At 38.3% G+C, this 17,317-nt stretch overlaps 1 protein-coding gene across 1 annotated transcript in view; it reads right to left on the bottom strand.

Moving 5' to 3' along the window:
- The window catches only part of LOC121295281 (ephrin-B1-like), a 60,944-nt gene extending 44,120 nt beyond the window's left edge, over window positions 1-16,824 (bottom strand). The window contains exon 1 of the mRNA XM_041219734.1: window positions 15,249-16,824. Within this exon, the coding sequence (XP_041075668.1) occupies window positions 15,249-15,367 (119 nt within the window). The 5' untranslated portion in view covers window positions 15,368-16,824. The remainder of the gene's footprint in view (window positions 1-15,248) is intronic.
- Window positions 16,825-17,317: the final 493 nt, after the last annotated feature.

Here is a 17,317-nt window from a genome sequence, read left to right as displayed (position 1 = left end):
AGGGCTTTTTATTTCAAAAACCTCAAAACTCTTACTTTCCCAGAACACCATATTCTTGGTTTACATGATATGGCGCATTAAGGATTTAAGGATATATGAGCCAAAACTGTGCTTGAATGTTGGTAAATGCCAGTGCAATAAAAATGTTATTGAGTGCTCAGGGTGATTGCTGATATTTCACATTCTTAGGACCAAGGCTCTAGGAGCAGATAGCTCGTAATGAAAAAGGTCTGACCTTCTAATGCTTCCATAGGCTAGCTCTTCTTTTACTTTAATGCAACAAGTTCAGTCCAGTTCTGACAAAATCAGCACCTTGTCATCAGGTCCCTTATACTGAGATGTAGGTCGTTTTTTTGTTTTGTTTTTATATTTCAAATGTAATAAAGCATGAATAGCTGCCAAAAAAAAAACAGAAAGATATGTACTCGACTCCTTGAAAGCCTGTCAGTATGAAAGACAGCTCAATCTCCCCATAGTTTACGCAACGTAACACAATAAAAGAAGATTACGCAGTTGAAGAATTGAAGACTGTGGCTTGGGCCAAAGTTTTTAATAACTTGATGTTCATGAAGGGGGTGGGAGAGGGTTGAGGAAGGATGTTCATTATCTTTTCAAAAACCATGCTGTCTTCAAGTGCTGAGACCCGGCCACAGAAATAATCCCTTTGCCCTTTGTTCTGGTTGACAAGAGGTTTGGGCACAGCCCCCTCTGTCTAAATGCTAATGCCGTCTCCACCCTCTACAGAAACAGCCCATTTGGCCAGGAAGTGCCAGGCAATAAAAACTACCAGCACACTTTGACCTTCTTAACATTTTTTCTTGTTCCTGGGTCTGCTTTTAGAATAGGGGCTTCAAGTTGAACTAAAGCTTCAAAACAGAGAGAATAGAAGGGGTGGTATTTGGGTGTCTCCATTCAATTTCTGTATTTTACAAGTGCTGGATACCCCCATGGATTCAAAACAGACAGAGAAAGCTACCCTTTTTTTAATTGGGACGGCTTTAGCTGTATTAATAAAGATGGGCCCTGGAGTAATCACATTTTTTAAATGATAATTAGCATCAATGTAACGAGTTAATACTAGCAGAGTGTCCCTCAAATACAGCAGACCAGTCACTCACCATTAAAAACTCCAGGCAGCAATACAGGACTGAAACGTAATAGCTTTAAAATATACAAACAACTCCATGTGTCATTAATATTTATGTCTTCCAGCCTCTGTGTGTACGTCTTGCTTTAACTGCTAGAAATGCTTTTCATTTAAATATTTACTGTTAAAATATGCATCTGCTAAATACCAGATCCGAGATTAAATTGAAACTCAACCAAAAAAAAAAAAAATATGCTACCTGATTACATTGCTCGTGCTGTTTAAGGTAAGCATAACAACTAAACTAAACATAGTGCAGCAACTACAGTAACCTTAACACAAAAAAATACTATACAACTTTCTACAACAGATGGTGAAATGCTTCAGAACCCAGGCACAGCAATGCCTTTAGTAAATCTACATTTTCACTATTAACACCAGCTGTAAGTGATCTTTCCCCTTCATCTACAGGGACCTTCTCCGTGCTGACACCTGAGCTCCTGCACACAGCCAGCGCTGCCCTTTGTGGTAACAGCTGCACTCCTGCTCTGAAATGTGACTTGGGACACCGATCACTCCTGAGCGCTTGACCATAACACAAGAGGCCTAATACCTCGGACACAGCCGCTACATTGTTTTGAATTTCAGAAGCTGCCGCAAACGCACATATACAGCCCCGATCTTAAAGGCTAAGGCGTTCTGGGCTTTGTATTAACAGAAGACGTAAAATCTAATTATTTTCCCCACCTTTTGTCAGGAAGCAGTACTGTTTGTAACAGACATCTTTCAGGGGTTCTTAATCTCGGGGTCTGTGCAGCACTTTGAAGAGCAAGCCATTTCACACTTCCACCAACCTCCTCCAATGGAATATCAAAGGGAAACCAATACCCAGCCCAGAGCTGCAGGGGTGCTCTTGAATTTTAAAGAGGAGCACTGCCTTTTACTGGTGGCTTTGGAGCCCCAACAAAAAGTCACATTAACATCGTAATACCTTTCCAGCCAGTCATTTCTAATCTGCACAAAGGGCTTTGCTGTAGGAAGCTTTATTGGACAAGGCATCTTCAGAGACCTAAAGTTAGCAGTTAGACAGCCAGGGTTGCACATAAAAAGAGGATGCAAAAAAAGGGAATCACTCTTTCTCAAATCAGCGTTTTACCACTTTGCACAGACAGAAGAAATATATTAAACCCTAGCTGTCTTCGATAACTATACACCAGGCAAATAAATAATATTTATTCATATATTAAAAAATAAATAAAACACGAAACAATACTGCTTCTGACTTTGCTGGCACTTAGCTTTGTGCAAATGTATTGTTACCAGAATGTTCCTAAAATGATTAAACCCAAGCCCTGCTTACAAAGTTACAAATAAAAAAATAAAAAAACATCAGTGTGTTCCGGAATATCTTAATGCCTTCTTCACTCGACTGTGTCACTTGCACATTATACATCAGTCAGTCTGCCGATCACATGACACTGTATATCCCTAACCAAGAGCCAAATGTTCTGCCAGGAGGCTAGGTCTGCAGTGCTTGAAACTTTGCACAAAAGCATATGATTCTCCTTGCCCCCTTGTTTTAGTATTCACAGCAGATCTGACCAGGGATCCCCATCTTCATCGGATGAGACTGTATAGCTCATTCCACCTGTGACCCCCTGCTCGATATAAAAGTACGTCTCCAAATTACATGTATGTATGTATAGTGCACATTTGTAACATATCGAGTAAACTTAAAAGAGCATTGCACCTTTAATATTGTGTTCTCTCAATTCCTTTTCCTTTCAAGATGAATTTCAGACTCGGTTCAATTTGCAGTGGTGACATTTCCAAATTTATACCAGGGTACAAGCCAGACACAAAGCACGGGGCTGATTTTTCAAACAGAACTTTGTAATGGAAAAATGTTGATGTATAATAAGATGGCTGTGGGGCAGCTGGCAACCAGAACTCTGATATACAGCATTGAATGATTTCTGTTTTTAAATGGCTCTATCTCCCACGTAAACCATGCATTTATGAGCACTAACAGATGACGTGAATTGAACCCATTTTTCAAGTCTGAAGAAAGGCTATTGGAAACAATGTCCTCCAGCTTATCAGGGGTAACTCATGCACACTGCCAAACCTTTCAAGGAGCGACAGGGTTGCTGCTGTATGGTTTGATGCTAATTACAGTACTATCTCAATGATATTAGGCTACAAAAGGTAAAGTAAACAAATAAGTAAAACTACAAAATGCTTCAATTGATGTTTTTACTTTTTATTTTCCGTATCCTGAAACAACAACTGGGTGGTGATTTGCAATGTTGGTCACCAATTCTTCCTCTTGCTCCTGCTTTTTTCCACGAGCAGTAATTTGTTAGTTCAGTGCACTTTGTGTTCTCTGTTAGGCAACAGTCACGTACAGTAATGCTATCAGATACTTCAGACTGGCTGCTAACTAATCCATTAAAAGACACAATATTAAGCATCCGGGGTTTACATATCTGCCCTCAGGTCTACAGTGAAACCGGATTATTTCAAAACTATGAAAAGGAAAGAAAAGCGGAACTGAAGACCTGCTATCAGTATGATATTGTTTCGGACTGCCGTAGGAAAGTAAGAAAATGTGATCTTATATTCAACTGGCCATAAGCCTCTGTTGCTTTTTCTCAATTTGATGAAAACCAAATTCCTCTGCAAAGACCCTTACAGGAAGAAATGGTCTAAAGAATTATTTGTACCCTGGGTAATTATTTAAATATCTTTAGAATGCCATCAGTGAAAATCAAGACTCAACAAATATTGCCATGGGTATGTATGGGGTCTAGGCCAATATCACTCAGCCTCGTACCACCTGTGTAAACTCAGCCCATTGAAGCATTCAAGGCCATGGGTAAGGTCTCACTGTGAGGTCAGGGAGGTGAGCGAAGGCCTTGTCCTGGAGGTCTGATTTCATGGCAGGCAAGTCATAAACAGCATCTGAATTGTAAGATAATGAGGACAGGCAGAAAAGACTTCCCCTAAGGGAGGTGGTCTCTCCTTTCTGTGGTCTGATTGATGTTTCAAATTTAAATGGAATCTAGCTAAACAAGAATTCATCAACTATATCACATGTTCTACTGTGGAATGATGTATTAAAAACAGAGTGCTATTGTGTCTTGCCCATTAGATCTTTGAAACTTTTATCGTTGCCGTAATTAATCGACTCATGGGCAGTGCGTGTTTTATTACAATAGCTTTGTGTAGAGCAATTCTTTGTAAATAATTGCAATGTGATCTGAATGGTCAGCTAAATGTCTGTTTGCTTCACTGCACTGCAGTCAAGACCTTTAAAACAATTTTCTTTGTAGAATTTGATTATAATTTTTTTTAATACATCCAAGTTCTTTACTAAGGGCAAGCCAGCACAATTTCTAATCCCTGTCTAATTGTGTGGTCTCCTTGTCCACAATTAGCCACATACCACAGCAGCCGAGGAATCTATCTTTGTATCCCACAGAAGCAGCATCTTCCGTGGTTTTATAGCAGAAACTTATAGCTGCACTGCAAGTTCCTGCATGCCTATTGTTTCCATGGGACTTCAAACCCTATTTTCAGTCTGACCAGGTTTAAAGGAGTTATAAAACCAGGATGGGTTGGGAAACCCCCAAGGTCGGCAGCAAAATAAAGGATTCCAGTCTAGTTTACTGGCCTAGAGATCCTCTTTTCAAGGCTGATTTAATGTAATGCAGTGGGGGATGAGTGACAGCATAACTTTTTTGTAATTACAATTTTGTGAACTGTTAGGAAATTTCTGCCTTATCGTTTTATTGGTACAGATACAACAAAATTAAAAAAATAAACTAGTTAATGAATAATACTGTTCGTGTTTTGGTGTTTTTTTTCTTAGTGCCAATGCACTTTCAAGTTCAGGAAATAATACTACCCTACAATCAGTCCGATACATCAACAGAACATTTTTGACACTTCTGCTGTGACCTTTGTACGTCAGAGCCTGAGCTGGTAATCTACAGGTCACCATAGGGATAATGTTTCTTTGAGATATGTCATTTCAACTAAAACAGAATAGACTGAAAGGAAATTCAACATGGCTTTGGCAGTACCCGACTGTAAACTGTTTCCTGAAACTTTAACCCAGTTGCTTGCAGCTTATTCAAAACAAAACCCTTTGTTTCCAGATCTAATCTATGATTGCTTTTACAGCCCTTTTGTCTTTCGATTGTCTAAAAAAGCCTGGATCGGAGCAAAGAATAACAGAGAGACAAAAAAGGAGGAATCTGTGAACATTTGACTCCATCACTCACCCAGGCTATCAAAATAATTCAATTACAGGACACCCAAACCCCTGGCTTTCATCCAGAGCACATCTGCCTTGTGACTAACTCAATTGAGAGACAAACTGAAGTACAACCAAGGATAACAATAACATTAACGACTGCAATTTCCACTCAATGCACTCCAGTTAAATTGCACTTAGTGTATTGGACTGGACAGGGAACAAAATATCTTGATCGGCACAACAATTATAAAGGGTGCGGCTAATATATGCAATACCCTCATATATCCATTAGAATTACATTGTTCATTTCATTTACCTGTTTCATGGGAAATATTTTAGAAGTGAGAGAAAGTTGTTTAAAAAGTTGTTTAATGCAGTTTTTCTTTACTATTATTATTATTATTATTATTATTATTATTATTATTATTATTATTATTATTTATTATTATTATTATTAATAGTCTTTATTAATCAACAGTTATATGTACTGCTTTCAGTTTTCCTCGCGCTGTCCATTGTGTTTTCTTCATTGACCTCAGTTAAAGAAAGCGTGCGGCTCAGTTTCGGCACTCCTGGTGTGCCACCATTGAGCTCTCCTTCACAGCTGCCACTACTGTCAGGGGTTTGAGCTGAGAGATCTTCAGGAGTCGGGCTAGAGCACTAATAGCATGGCTTTTAATCCATGCTTCTCGTCACCCATCGCTACAGGTTTTAGCCCATTTCTATATGTATTTGCATAGCAACGGCCAAACGCACCCCTCAAACCTGCTGGAGGGGGATAAGACAGCAAAAGAAACTCAGAGCCTTCAAGGATTGGAGCAAACTGCCTTTTGTTATTTCTAGTGGGAAACGGGACACAATATTCTTGCAGACCACACCAAACTATTAACTCCTACCAGCTACATCCAGCAGACGATTTAACAAAAATCAGAGCAATAGTGAATATATTAAAGAGAAACGTGAGAAACCCTTTTTATAAAGGACAAGCCTGGTTGTTATACACTGAGACGGTCGTTCATACAGCACCTGTAAGATTGTGATGCTACACACTTTTTTTTTTAATCAATAATAGCGATTGATAGGGACAGCCCATCTGTCGCTGTGACACACTTACAGCAAAGTCCGCCCAGCGGGAAAGTGCATCACCAATTCATTTCAAATGTTCATAGAAATGGGTTCTAATGGGTTTTAGAATGGCTGTCAGCTTCATCCGTTCCAGAGCACACCCTACAATCAGCTTTTGTCTCCTTCATTTAGATCACCAAAATGCATCTTTTTTTTTTTCTCGGTAACAGACTGAAATATTGTACAGCTTCTAATCCCAGCCAGGGTGATGTAATGCACAAAACAGCATAGCCTACTTCTGTCCTGGTCTCACCCCTGCTCCCTTCATTGTGTCAGGCTTTCAAACTAGATTTCCGCTCTGCTCAACATCGCTGGTTATGCTGCAGTACAAGAGATCTGAACAGAAAAGCTACTTAAACTGCAGTAGTACAAAAAAATTAATTAATAAAATAAAGAGTAAAAGTTCTGGAAACACTGACTCGGAGTTCCATTGCTGCAGGTTAGTCCTAAAACTGTCAGGCCCCATTAAAATGATCTGAAAATGAAATGATGATTGGGCATCGCTTTTTAAACTGAAACGGCATGCCGACTCATTTATTTATCAAACAACTACCACTTGCTTAGAACTGTCAAAAATATGAACGTCTTAGCATACCTGTCTGTCTGGTAAGCTGAATAGATGTGGATAAATCCTGCCGTCTATTTTAAAAAAACACATGTCGCTCAAAAACGTGCGGCCGTGTTGATGGCTGAAAAAAAGAGTCTTGGAATCTGACCTTTTGTTCGAAAATCCACTATAAGAGCATCTGCCATTTCTTGCAATCACAAGCATTTGTAATCTGTGATCCCTCACCAAGACTGGCTTAAAAGAAGGGTGAAAGTCACAGCCGTGGGAGAATGATTGACACAATTTACTGTGTGACTGAAAAGGCTGTAATACTGTGAATTGATTTCTAAAACAAACCGGATGAGCTGTTACGCAAGGGCACAGTTCTTAATAACTGTCAGTCCATTACTATTATCCTGGCTATTCTGTTAAAACACTGCTGGACCCAGCCGGAACACTACTGGTTTAGGAACATTAGGGGAATTGCCAGTACTGAATAATGTTCCTAAAGGGCTAATATAAAATGAAAACAGAACTGCACTTTATAACAAACCCCTAATTCAAACAGACCGCAGTGTTCTAAATTTGCAAATCTTGCAGCAGAAAGCAAGTTTTACCCCCATTTGACATCACTTCAGTTTTGCTTGTTCTGTACCACACTGGCAGGAACTGACAGCCTGCAACGTGTAGAACAACGTCTCTACTTGCACGTCTCACTGGCAATGAGATCAGTCTCTGTCTTTGCCCACCAAGACATACTCCCAGCGATATCAGCAGCAAAGTCATTTTAAACCAAACGCATTGCATACGTCTCACTAAACCTTTGTGGCTCTGATAAAAATATTCTTTCCATAAAAAAAAAAAAAATAAAAAAATAAAAAGACAAAATTTCTTATTGTTCCCAAATGAGAGCAAAATGTGATCTACAAGCATTACAAACCATTATGTGTTGTTTAACTGTCACTAGTCTGAATTGGCTCTCTACCTGTGGATCTCACGAGTAGCAAATCAATGTTCATTTTAATCAATCTGTAATAATAATTTGAGCGTCTTCTGGTTTACTATAAATTCCTGGGTTTAGCTGCCATTAGTTAAAGGCCCCCCTGGTGTGAAATAATTACAGATTTTAGCTCCACACACAGTAAATCGGATGCCGTGTTTATCCTTATAAAAACTTTTTTTTTTTTCATTATAGCGAGAACAGGCATTTTCTTGGAATGGCAGTAAAAAATAAAATGTCTGTTAGAAGGAGGTATAATGAATTACAGGAAGGTCTCCACCTGTCCTATAACAGGGTTAGTGAAATGTTCTCTCACCATGTTCTGTTCACTCAGGCTTCAATAAATCCCAATCGATGAACTTTACAGCCATCAATGAATACACTCTTGCCTCGTTTGGAATGACTTAAAACCGCGCGTGGGAAAAATGTTGGATTTAACCTTCTACTCAGCTCCCTTACTATTAAATACCATCTACCTATCCATTATAAACACCATGATGTCACTTTCTGGATCAGCATTCTTTATTCTATGACAATGCTTCAGGTTCCTAGAAATGTGAAAGGAGGAATGGAAGTATGAGTGGTCTTGATGGGACGTGTTCCGTTTGCAGAATGTTGGGAGGTGCAAGGCTGAAAAGCAAAGTGTGTGAGAGTAGGTGGCTGTTCCCTGTTGCACAGGACTATTCTTTGACCATACATAGCCAGGTCTGTTTGCTCACAGCTGGTGAAAGGTAATCAATGTTACAATCGGGAAATGAGTCAGACCAATAAATGCTTCACATCTAGAAGGAGCTTTTCCTAATTTCTGCTGAACAAGTTTGCGGCTGTAGCCATTTAATTCTTCTCTCCAGTCTATGAATGCTCTCTCTCAGACAAGCGCAGCACCTAACCTTTCCAGCACAGTTTTTTCATCTGCTGCAGCGATACAGTACATGACTGCACTGTAAACAAGTTTTTATCCATCTTATCATCCACTCTCTGTCAATTTATTTAAAAAAATAATAACTAAACTATAAGCCGAAGGTACAAGCACAGCTTGGCAGTCAAAAGCAAACGAAAGCTTTGAGAGAATAAAGGACTTTGTCTTTGCAACAGATCCAAATGATCCTGATTAAAAATCTGTTTCTGATTTTTTTCTCTTTTCTTTTTAAACCTGGATTGTGATTCCTCTCAGCCTACTAAAGCAGAGACAGACATTTGCAAATATGTTCCTGAAACATGTTCCTTGTTTTGGGTCTAAGTTTTTATTATGTTTGTGATTATCCTTCACTTTAACAGATAGATACTGATACATACTGTATTTAGAGAAAAGAAAAGCAAAGAGCAAAAAACTGAGCATACATTCAGAAGCTTTGGTTCTGGTGGACAGATGTCCACACCACATATACTAGCTCGGAATGTTTGAAACAGCCCTTGACCAGACAAGCATTCATGCAGATAAACCAGTTGCTCCCCAGTGGTGGGATAGCAACGGGTTTAAGTCAAGAGGCCTGCTTCTTTCTGTTCCATCGGTTCCTGGAAAAGACAGTCAGATGTGCTTTTAAGCTCCGGTGTGCGTGATAAAATGTGTGAAACGTGATCAGAACCTGTATAAAGAAAGTGGGCAGGAGGGCGACTGCAAGACAAAAGCACCATTCTGCCTCTTCTTGAGGGAGCCCCTTGCGGAGAGTAAACCGCGACAACCCTTGTGCTCCAAGAAGAGTTATTAAAAAGCTGAAGGCTAACATTATCTGTTTAAACTGTGACAAAGTCAATCCCAGAACTGTCAGTTTTAATCACAGAACACTGATCTGGAAGGCATTGCCAGAGTCTCTCTCCCCTGTCTCCCTCTCTTTCTCTCCCTCCCTCTCCAGCTTGCTTTATTACAATAAACTCTGCAATGTATTATACATGATGCGAGATTCGAACTGGGGCAGGAGAGTCCATTTAATAAGAACGCCGAGGAGCTATGAATCCCATAGTGCTGTTAGAGACCATTCAAAACAAACCCAATGCTTTAAACTACCCTCCCTTGGTTTCCCTTATTGCTGAGAAAGAGTATACAATAGCAGTCGCACGCTCCGAAACTGAGACCCTCTTATTATTAATACATTGATTAACAGTAATTATTAATCAGTTCAGTTTGCACAGCTGAAGCCTCTATCACCTTATTTTCATCATTTTCACTGGCCATTTTATTTTGGATTTATTTTGGGGCGATAAAAACAAATGTTCCCGGTTGTTGCTATGGCAGCTAATGGGGAAAAATATATACGATTTAACTTGAACAATTATCCCAAACAGAGAATTACCACCATTAGCGTTGCCATTTGCTGCTTAAAATTGGGGCATAAGTAATCAGTCTCATGTAATCTACCTAACCATATGCATTACATACTCAGCATAATTACTGCACTCGCTAATCAACTCTAATAAAAAAAAAAAAGTGGATATATATATATATATATATATATATATATATATATATATATATATATATATATATATATATATATATATATATATATATATATATATATTTTAAATATAATTTTTTCTATTTTTTTCTAAAGAAAACTACATGGCCCAGCACTGATAATAATACCACAGTAACATTTCTTTTCTTCTTCGCCTTTTTTTTTCTTAATTGAAATGAAACCCTGCTTCTCTTTTCATCCCATTATATCTCCTGCTCCTTTTCATATTTAATATCAGGCCTCCAGCATATGAAGAGCTTAATTTCAAAGCAATAGTTTCAAATCAATCAAGTGTTTTTTTTGTTTTGTTTTTTTTTCCCCCTTCTTTCTTTCTTTGTTCCGGTGGATAAAATGCATTTTTCATATTTCATACTTCATTAAACCTTAATATTTTGTTTAATGGGCGAAAAGAAAACATGATAAATGTCCGAAAAGGAACATTTGGAGCCTTAAGGCTCACAACATCGGCTCGGCACCTTGCACAGAGTTTGAACAGTTTGGTAAGGATTGGATTAGTTTTACTGGCTTTTGTTCCCAGGGGGAGAGATGGCAGCAAAAATTAAAAAAAAAAAAAAAAAAAAACACCTTCCAGTATATCTCCATGACAGACTAGATACAAAAATAAATAAATAAAACTAAAACAACCCACGGCATTTGTAAATGTATTACAACGGGAACACTGTGCATTTGCAATAACAATTGGCCTTGTTCTATTATACCCTGTCATTTTGTGGATGTGCAGAATGGCAGGCGGATTGTATTGGGCGTTCTCGCTGCTGAATTTCCATTTCAACTCTTTTAGCCAAGTTTGCCACGCCCAAAGACATGCTGTGCAGAATTTTTGTTTGTTTTAGATGGAAATTCCTTTCCACGGCCCAACCCAAGCCTTGGGCTCACTAGTCTGGAGGCGTGAAGTTTCACTAGCACCGCTTTGAGAACCTTATCAGGGTTGAGGCTGTATAACTTTGACGAGAAACAAAACTGCACACATGGATTGGAGAAACAGGTCACAGAGCTGGATACTCTACACGTCCACAAAAGGACGCTGGGCTCAGTGACTTGCAAGCACATAAAGAGCAGCCGAGCAGAATCGCACAGGCTGTATAATATAAATAAACGCATGTACCTGCTCACTCAGATCAGTGCTGTTACAACTACAGCTGCTAAATGGCCGAAATAACTTTGCCTATTGAAAGTGCGGGTTTATCACTGGCCTGCTACACATCTGACACGCATAACATTTTCAAACCCGCGGCTGAAGAGTTCAACAGTAAAGAAAAACGTTTGGGCTCTTAAACCTTGAACCCACACAGCAAGGCATCAAGCTAGTAAGAAAAATCATCTGCCACAGAAATAAATCTACGTTTTACAGCCACCCGGGGAAAGCGCTTTTTATATGTAGCCAAATAAAAACCCCATAAACTTCCCGGCCAGAGCGAAAGTCAAAATGTGTCTTTAGAAGACGGGCTGATCTGCAAGGCATTAGGCTGAAAGCCTCATTAGAGAGTGATTCACCAGAACAGGACCTGGGCTAGTGTTTTTCCATGTCTGTTTAGAGACAGATCCAAACAGTGGCGGCTGCAGCGTCAACCCCCACACCTCCAAAAGCCCATTAGTATATGTGAAACCCACCATTATCTTTGCTTAGCTTCCCCAAGAACAACTTCCGTCATTTTCACACCCCGACTTCAAAGATATGAAGTGGGCTGCCTCTGCACTGCCTTTGACACCTACATAAATACACTGCGGCTTCAGAGTTTAAACAAGCTCCACAGAACAGCTCTGCTGCACAACTGCAAACAGGCCAAATCAAAGCTTACAACAATTCTGCTTGAATGACCAAAGTTTCTCCTGTGATGCTTAGGAGGAAAAAGAAGAAGGCAGGAAACTTTATTTTGAAAATATAGGAACAGAAGTACTAGATACACTCAGTGTTAGGTGTGTTTATATATAGATAGACAGACAGATAGACAGACAGACAGACAGACAGACAGATAGTACACCAAGCTTCTGAATTTAGTTTATCGAAGATATTAACAGGAGCTCAATGGCTGATCTCCGAGCTGTACACAAGCTTCTGATCAAACTGGTTGATTCTAAATCAGGTTGGAGAGGACACTGTGCATGGGCTCTCAAAGATCTGTAATCTGCTTCACAGTAATTAAGGACCTACCCGGAGGCCTGCAATCTATTAGAGATCATTTGGGAGTGGAGACGTGGTAGAGCACAGCACTGGGAGGGATAAATAAACAGAATGCTGGGCTACTTGAAACAACAAACAGCAACTGCAGTATAACAGCAGCCGCTTTACACCTGTAACTGCAGATTATTCTACTGAGAGTCGCCATCAAGCTCGTCAAGGCTTGTGACTCACACACTTTAAGACAAATACACAGACTTCACTAGCATATACACATATCGTCCCTTCCAGCAGGCCTTTAGTCTTACGAAAAGGGGTTTTAGTTATTTTACAAAATAATCTTTGCTGTTTTTAAGAAATACAAGTTCTTTAAAAGGCAAGTTAAATATCACATTTGTTTTTGTATTAAATTAATTTATTTATAAATGTGTATGTAATGTGTGTGGGTTGTGTCTGCAAGAATATATGTCATAAGGTATGTATTTAACAGCTAGCCCTATAAAAATGTGTTACAACTAATGTGAAATGCATTTCATTTAATGAGGTTTGTTTACATTACCCAATGTCTTTCTTTCTTGCTTTCTATACATTTATATTACTAAAGTAATGTTTTCAGAGATGTCTGAATAGCAAGACAATTTTATTGACTAAAACGCTCTTTCTAGATAGCACAACAGGAATAATAACTATTTTGCTGAGACACTAGGCTTACACTGTTATTAAACTGCTCATAACACACGAAAAACAATAAGATGAGCAAAAGCTATAATGAGAGAAAAACAGCAGTCACCTGAGAAATGTGAGAATAATTATTGAGGATTGATGTATACATTACCAAATAAACTACATTTACTGGGGATAGGCTTTTTCTTTTTTGGTTAACATTATTAGTAACAAATTCTTTAGTAATAATAAAAACATGCATATATATATATATATATATATATATATATATATATATATATATATATATATATATATATATGATATATGTGTGTGTGTGGTGTGGTGTATACACATATATATATACTCTATATATATATGTTACTATTATATACAATGTTTATTAAAATTAAAAAAAACGAATGAATTACTACAAAACCCTTTGTGTTTTGGAAAAAAACTATTTTATAGGTTAACAAGAAAGAAAGTTTCGATATAATATGCTATATTATGAGCTATATATATATATATATATATATATATATATATATATATATATATATATATATATATATATATATATATATATATATATATATATATATATATATATATATATATATATATATATATATATATATTATATATATATATATAGATATAGATATAGATATCCTCTCTCTCTCGTATGAGAGAGAGCTCTCTCTATTGGACCTGATTGGACTATGATTATAGACAAAAATATTATTTTATTTTGCAAATCCGCAACTCGCTGACTTATGTTCGCATCTACAGCAGGTGAATATCGGTATATGTAAAATGACAGGCCTATGGGAAATGGATAACGATTATTTTAAAATATTCTGGTAAGACTTACCAACTAAACGGCATCTCAAGCGCATTATTCGCTCAGTTCTTAAGAGGCTCCGTTGCGCTTTGAGACACTATTTGTTCTCCTCTGAGACTCGCTCTCATTCGATAAAGACATTATATATATATATATATATATATATATATATATATATATATATATATATATATATATATATATATATATATACCACACATACACACACACACACACACACACACACACACATACTAGTATTTCATATTATAATGAACGCAGAGATGTGATTAGTTTATACATGTTCAAAGTCAAATTAATAATTGATGTGTGTGTGTGTTCACAGCCATGGCAAGATTTGCCAGTGAAGAGGAATCAATTTGACAAGTGCACTAATGGAAAGCAGAACTCATGTATTTGTGTATTTATTCGCGTATGTATTTAATCATTCTCCGGTTACCCTGTTTATTTTAAGTTTTAAACAACAAACAGCAAGTATGGTAATACGGTAAGTTTATTCACCATCACTAAGGCAGCAGGCTGCATTTTTGGTTTGTCTGTATTAGTGTCATATTATCGTGCTAGTAAGCATACGCAATGTAACGCGTAGCGGCCGGTTTAAACGCTGTAGCTCAACCGTAATGCACTGGTCCTGTGAGTTAAAGCGCTGGCGTGCGCCTTCAAATGGATAGGTCCTGCTGGTACACCTGGCAGATCTGCATTAGCGCGGACTGGGCTCGCTCGGTTTGCACTATTACCTGCAACGAATGAGCTTTTTGCTTGCCGTGACACAGCAGCCCGTGTGGAGTGCGCTAATTTAACAACGCACGTCTGTCACAGTTGGCAGCTTTTAGAGTTTGTAAAACTTCAATAATTAACGCAAGCGCCGATACAACGGCAATATCACGACAATACAACATTTCTCTTTCGTGTATTTCAAATATGAATCCACCATGCTTAAGGTAAACTTCGATGCCACACATTTGAACATATGATCCCTAGAGGTATACTATATAACTGGAAAATAATCGCTGGTGTACTGAAAGTGTTACAAAAACAAAGTATTATGCGCGGGCTGTAAAGACTCGATTTTTGTCAAACAAAGAGTCTGCTACTTACTTGTGGTTTTGTGAGCTCCAGGAGATGGAATCCAAGGTTTTTGCTAAAGGCGTGGACACCCGGCACAGTGCAATGAAAACCCCCAGACAATACCTCCAGAAACACTTCGTATCGGCCATTCTCACTGCGGTGTGTTTCCAAATGGACTGACTGCGACTCGACCAGTTCTGGATATGCAAAGTTATATCGCGTTAATCCCGCTGTTTCTTTCGGTTAAATCTCCACCTGGGTCGAAGCCGAAATCACAAATGGTTGTCGATCTACTCGAATAATGCTCATAAATCTCCAAGCGTCCTTGTTTTGCATGTGTGTACTTTCCTGACAGTTAATCGCTCTTAGTGTTCAAACTACGAGCATATCTAACGCCACCAGACTGGGTAGGTATGGAAAGCAGAAGCGATGTTTCACCACCATGCAATTACACACAGGACTTCCAAACGCCTTTGTTTTCTCTTCGATCTGTCATTGAAAAAAAACTAAAAGTGTCCGGCTGACTAATGTATTAACACAACAAGTCAATGTATGCCTGATGATGCGTTCTTTGTAAGTCCCTTTGCTGCGGTCGAGCGCCCAGGTAATGTATTCTATCTAGGCGCTTGCTGTTGTTAATTTTAGTTATAGTGTTTTCGACCACAAAACCACTTTCTCGCTTTCAGCTTTCTTACTCCGTTCTTTATAAACGCGTGTTCATTTAGTGTGCGCTACCAGTAGCAGTATTGGTTCCTTTTAAATTGGTACACATCCAGTGCAATGTGGGACACAAAAAATGCACAACACAGGAAAAGTCCATGTACTCTGTTTCTTAAAAGTCCAAAGTACTTCAACGAGGTATTCTCCTGAATTATTCTGCTTATCCACAACAGCCCCGGTGCTTTTTAGCAGAACGTTTTCCTTGCATATCCCCGTGTTATTAAATTCATACGGTTGTATTTTGTCTAAAAAAATACCTCCGTCTTGTTTTGCGCATTACCCGTGTGTGAAATCTTGTACATTCAACATCCCAAGTGACAGTGTTGTAGTTCCGTTTTCTTTTTCTCCCACTTTAAAAAAGGTTGACGGAGAGTTGTTGTATATGGTATCAGTCTGATGTGCAATACAGTCGCGTTACAGACTCGTTTCGGTGAGTGTCCGCTCTCCTGTCCCTTGAATACGATACTCACTCTCTCATTGCCTCTCTCAAACTGCGCCCCTCCTCGCCTAAGCCGCTGGTGTAATGTAATTCTCAGGCAAGCAAAGGACACCATCAGATTCCCGACCAATCAAAAAAAACAACTCTCGGGGTCCTGATCCTCAAGCCAGCATTACAAATCTAAAGCTGCGCTGAGTCTAGTGTATCCTCCCCGGATAGACGGATACTAATCACTCTGCGAGGTATTACTTTTAAACCAGGGAATATAAATGTGTTGCTATCCCACTAATTAGCAGCATATGATCATTTTAGGCTTGGCACTTTCTGCCAGATTTGCAGGAGTAAGGTAGCTTTGTAAATTGCTAGCCCTCCACTGATATCCCACGTAACCTGTTTAAGTTTAAAACAGTTTTTTTTCTTCTCATTTGTCATCATAATGTGATATATTTTTTACTGACTGCCCTTAAAAACAGACATGTGGTATTCGCGTTTCCAGTTGTAAGGCTAATGTTTTACTTAAAACTCACTTCGTCTAAAGAAAGTTCCCAGTTATATACTGCAATCACATAAAAATCAAATTTATCTTATATACCAAACCAATGCATAACCTAATGCAGTATTTTTCTTTTATATTTAAAATATAATAATAATAATAATAATAATAATAATAAATAATAATAATAATAATAATAATAATGGTGACAGATTCAAGACCAAGTCCGTTACATCAGTGTCAAAAGTTTTGTGAACAAAATGATGCAAAGAAATAGATTGTGTAGAGATCTGAATATAGTGTATTGATTTAAATGTTATATAATGCTATTTTATTTACATTAATGTGTGTTTTTTCTTGTACGTAAATACATTTTCTACAGAGAAAAACACATTTTAACAGCAGCATGTCAAGGAACGCTTTCATGACCACCGAAACCCATCTTTT

Source organism: Polyodon spathula, chromosome 20 (assembly GCF_017654505.1).
Source record: "Polyodon spathula isolate WHYD16114869_AA chromosome 20, ASM1765450v1, whole genome shotgun sequence".
Taxonomy (NCBI): Eukaryota; Metazoa; Chordata; class Actinopteri; order Acipenseriformes; family Polyodontidae; genus Polyodon; species Polyodon spathula.
Note: the sequence above shows the minus strand (reverse complement) of the source record. Positions and strands in the feature narration are given on the sequence as shown.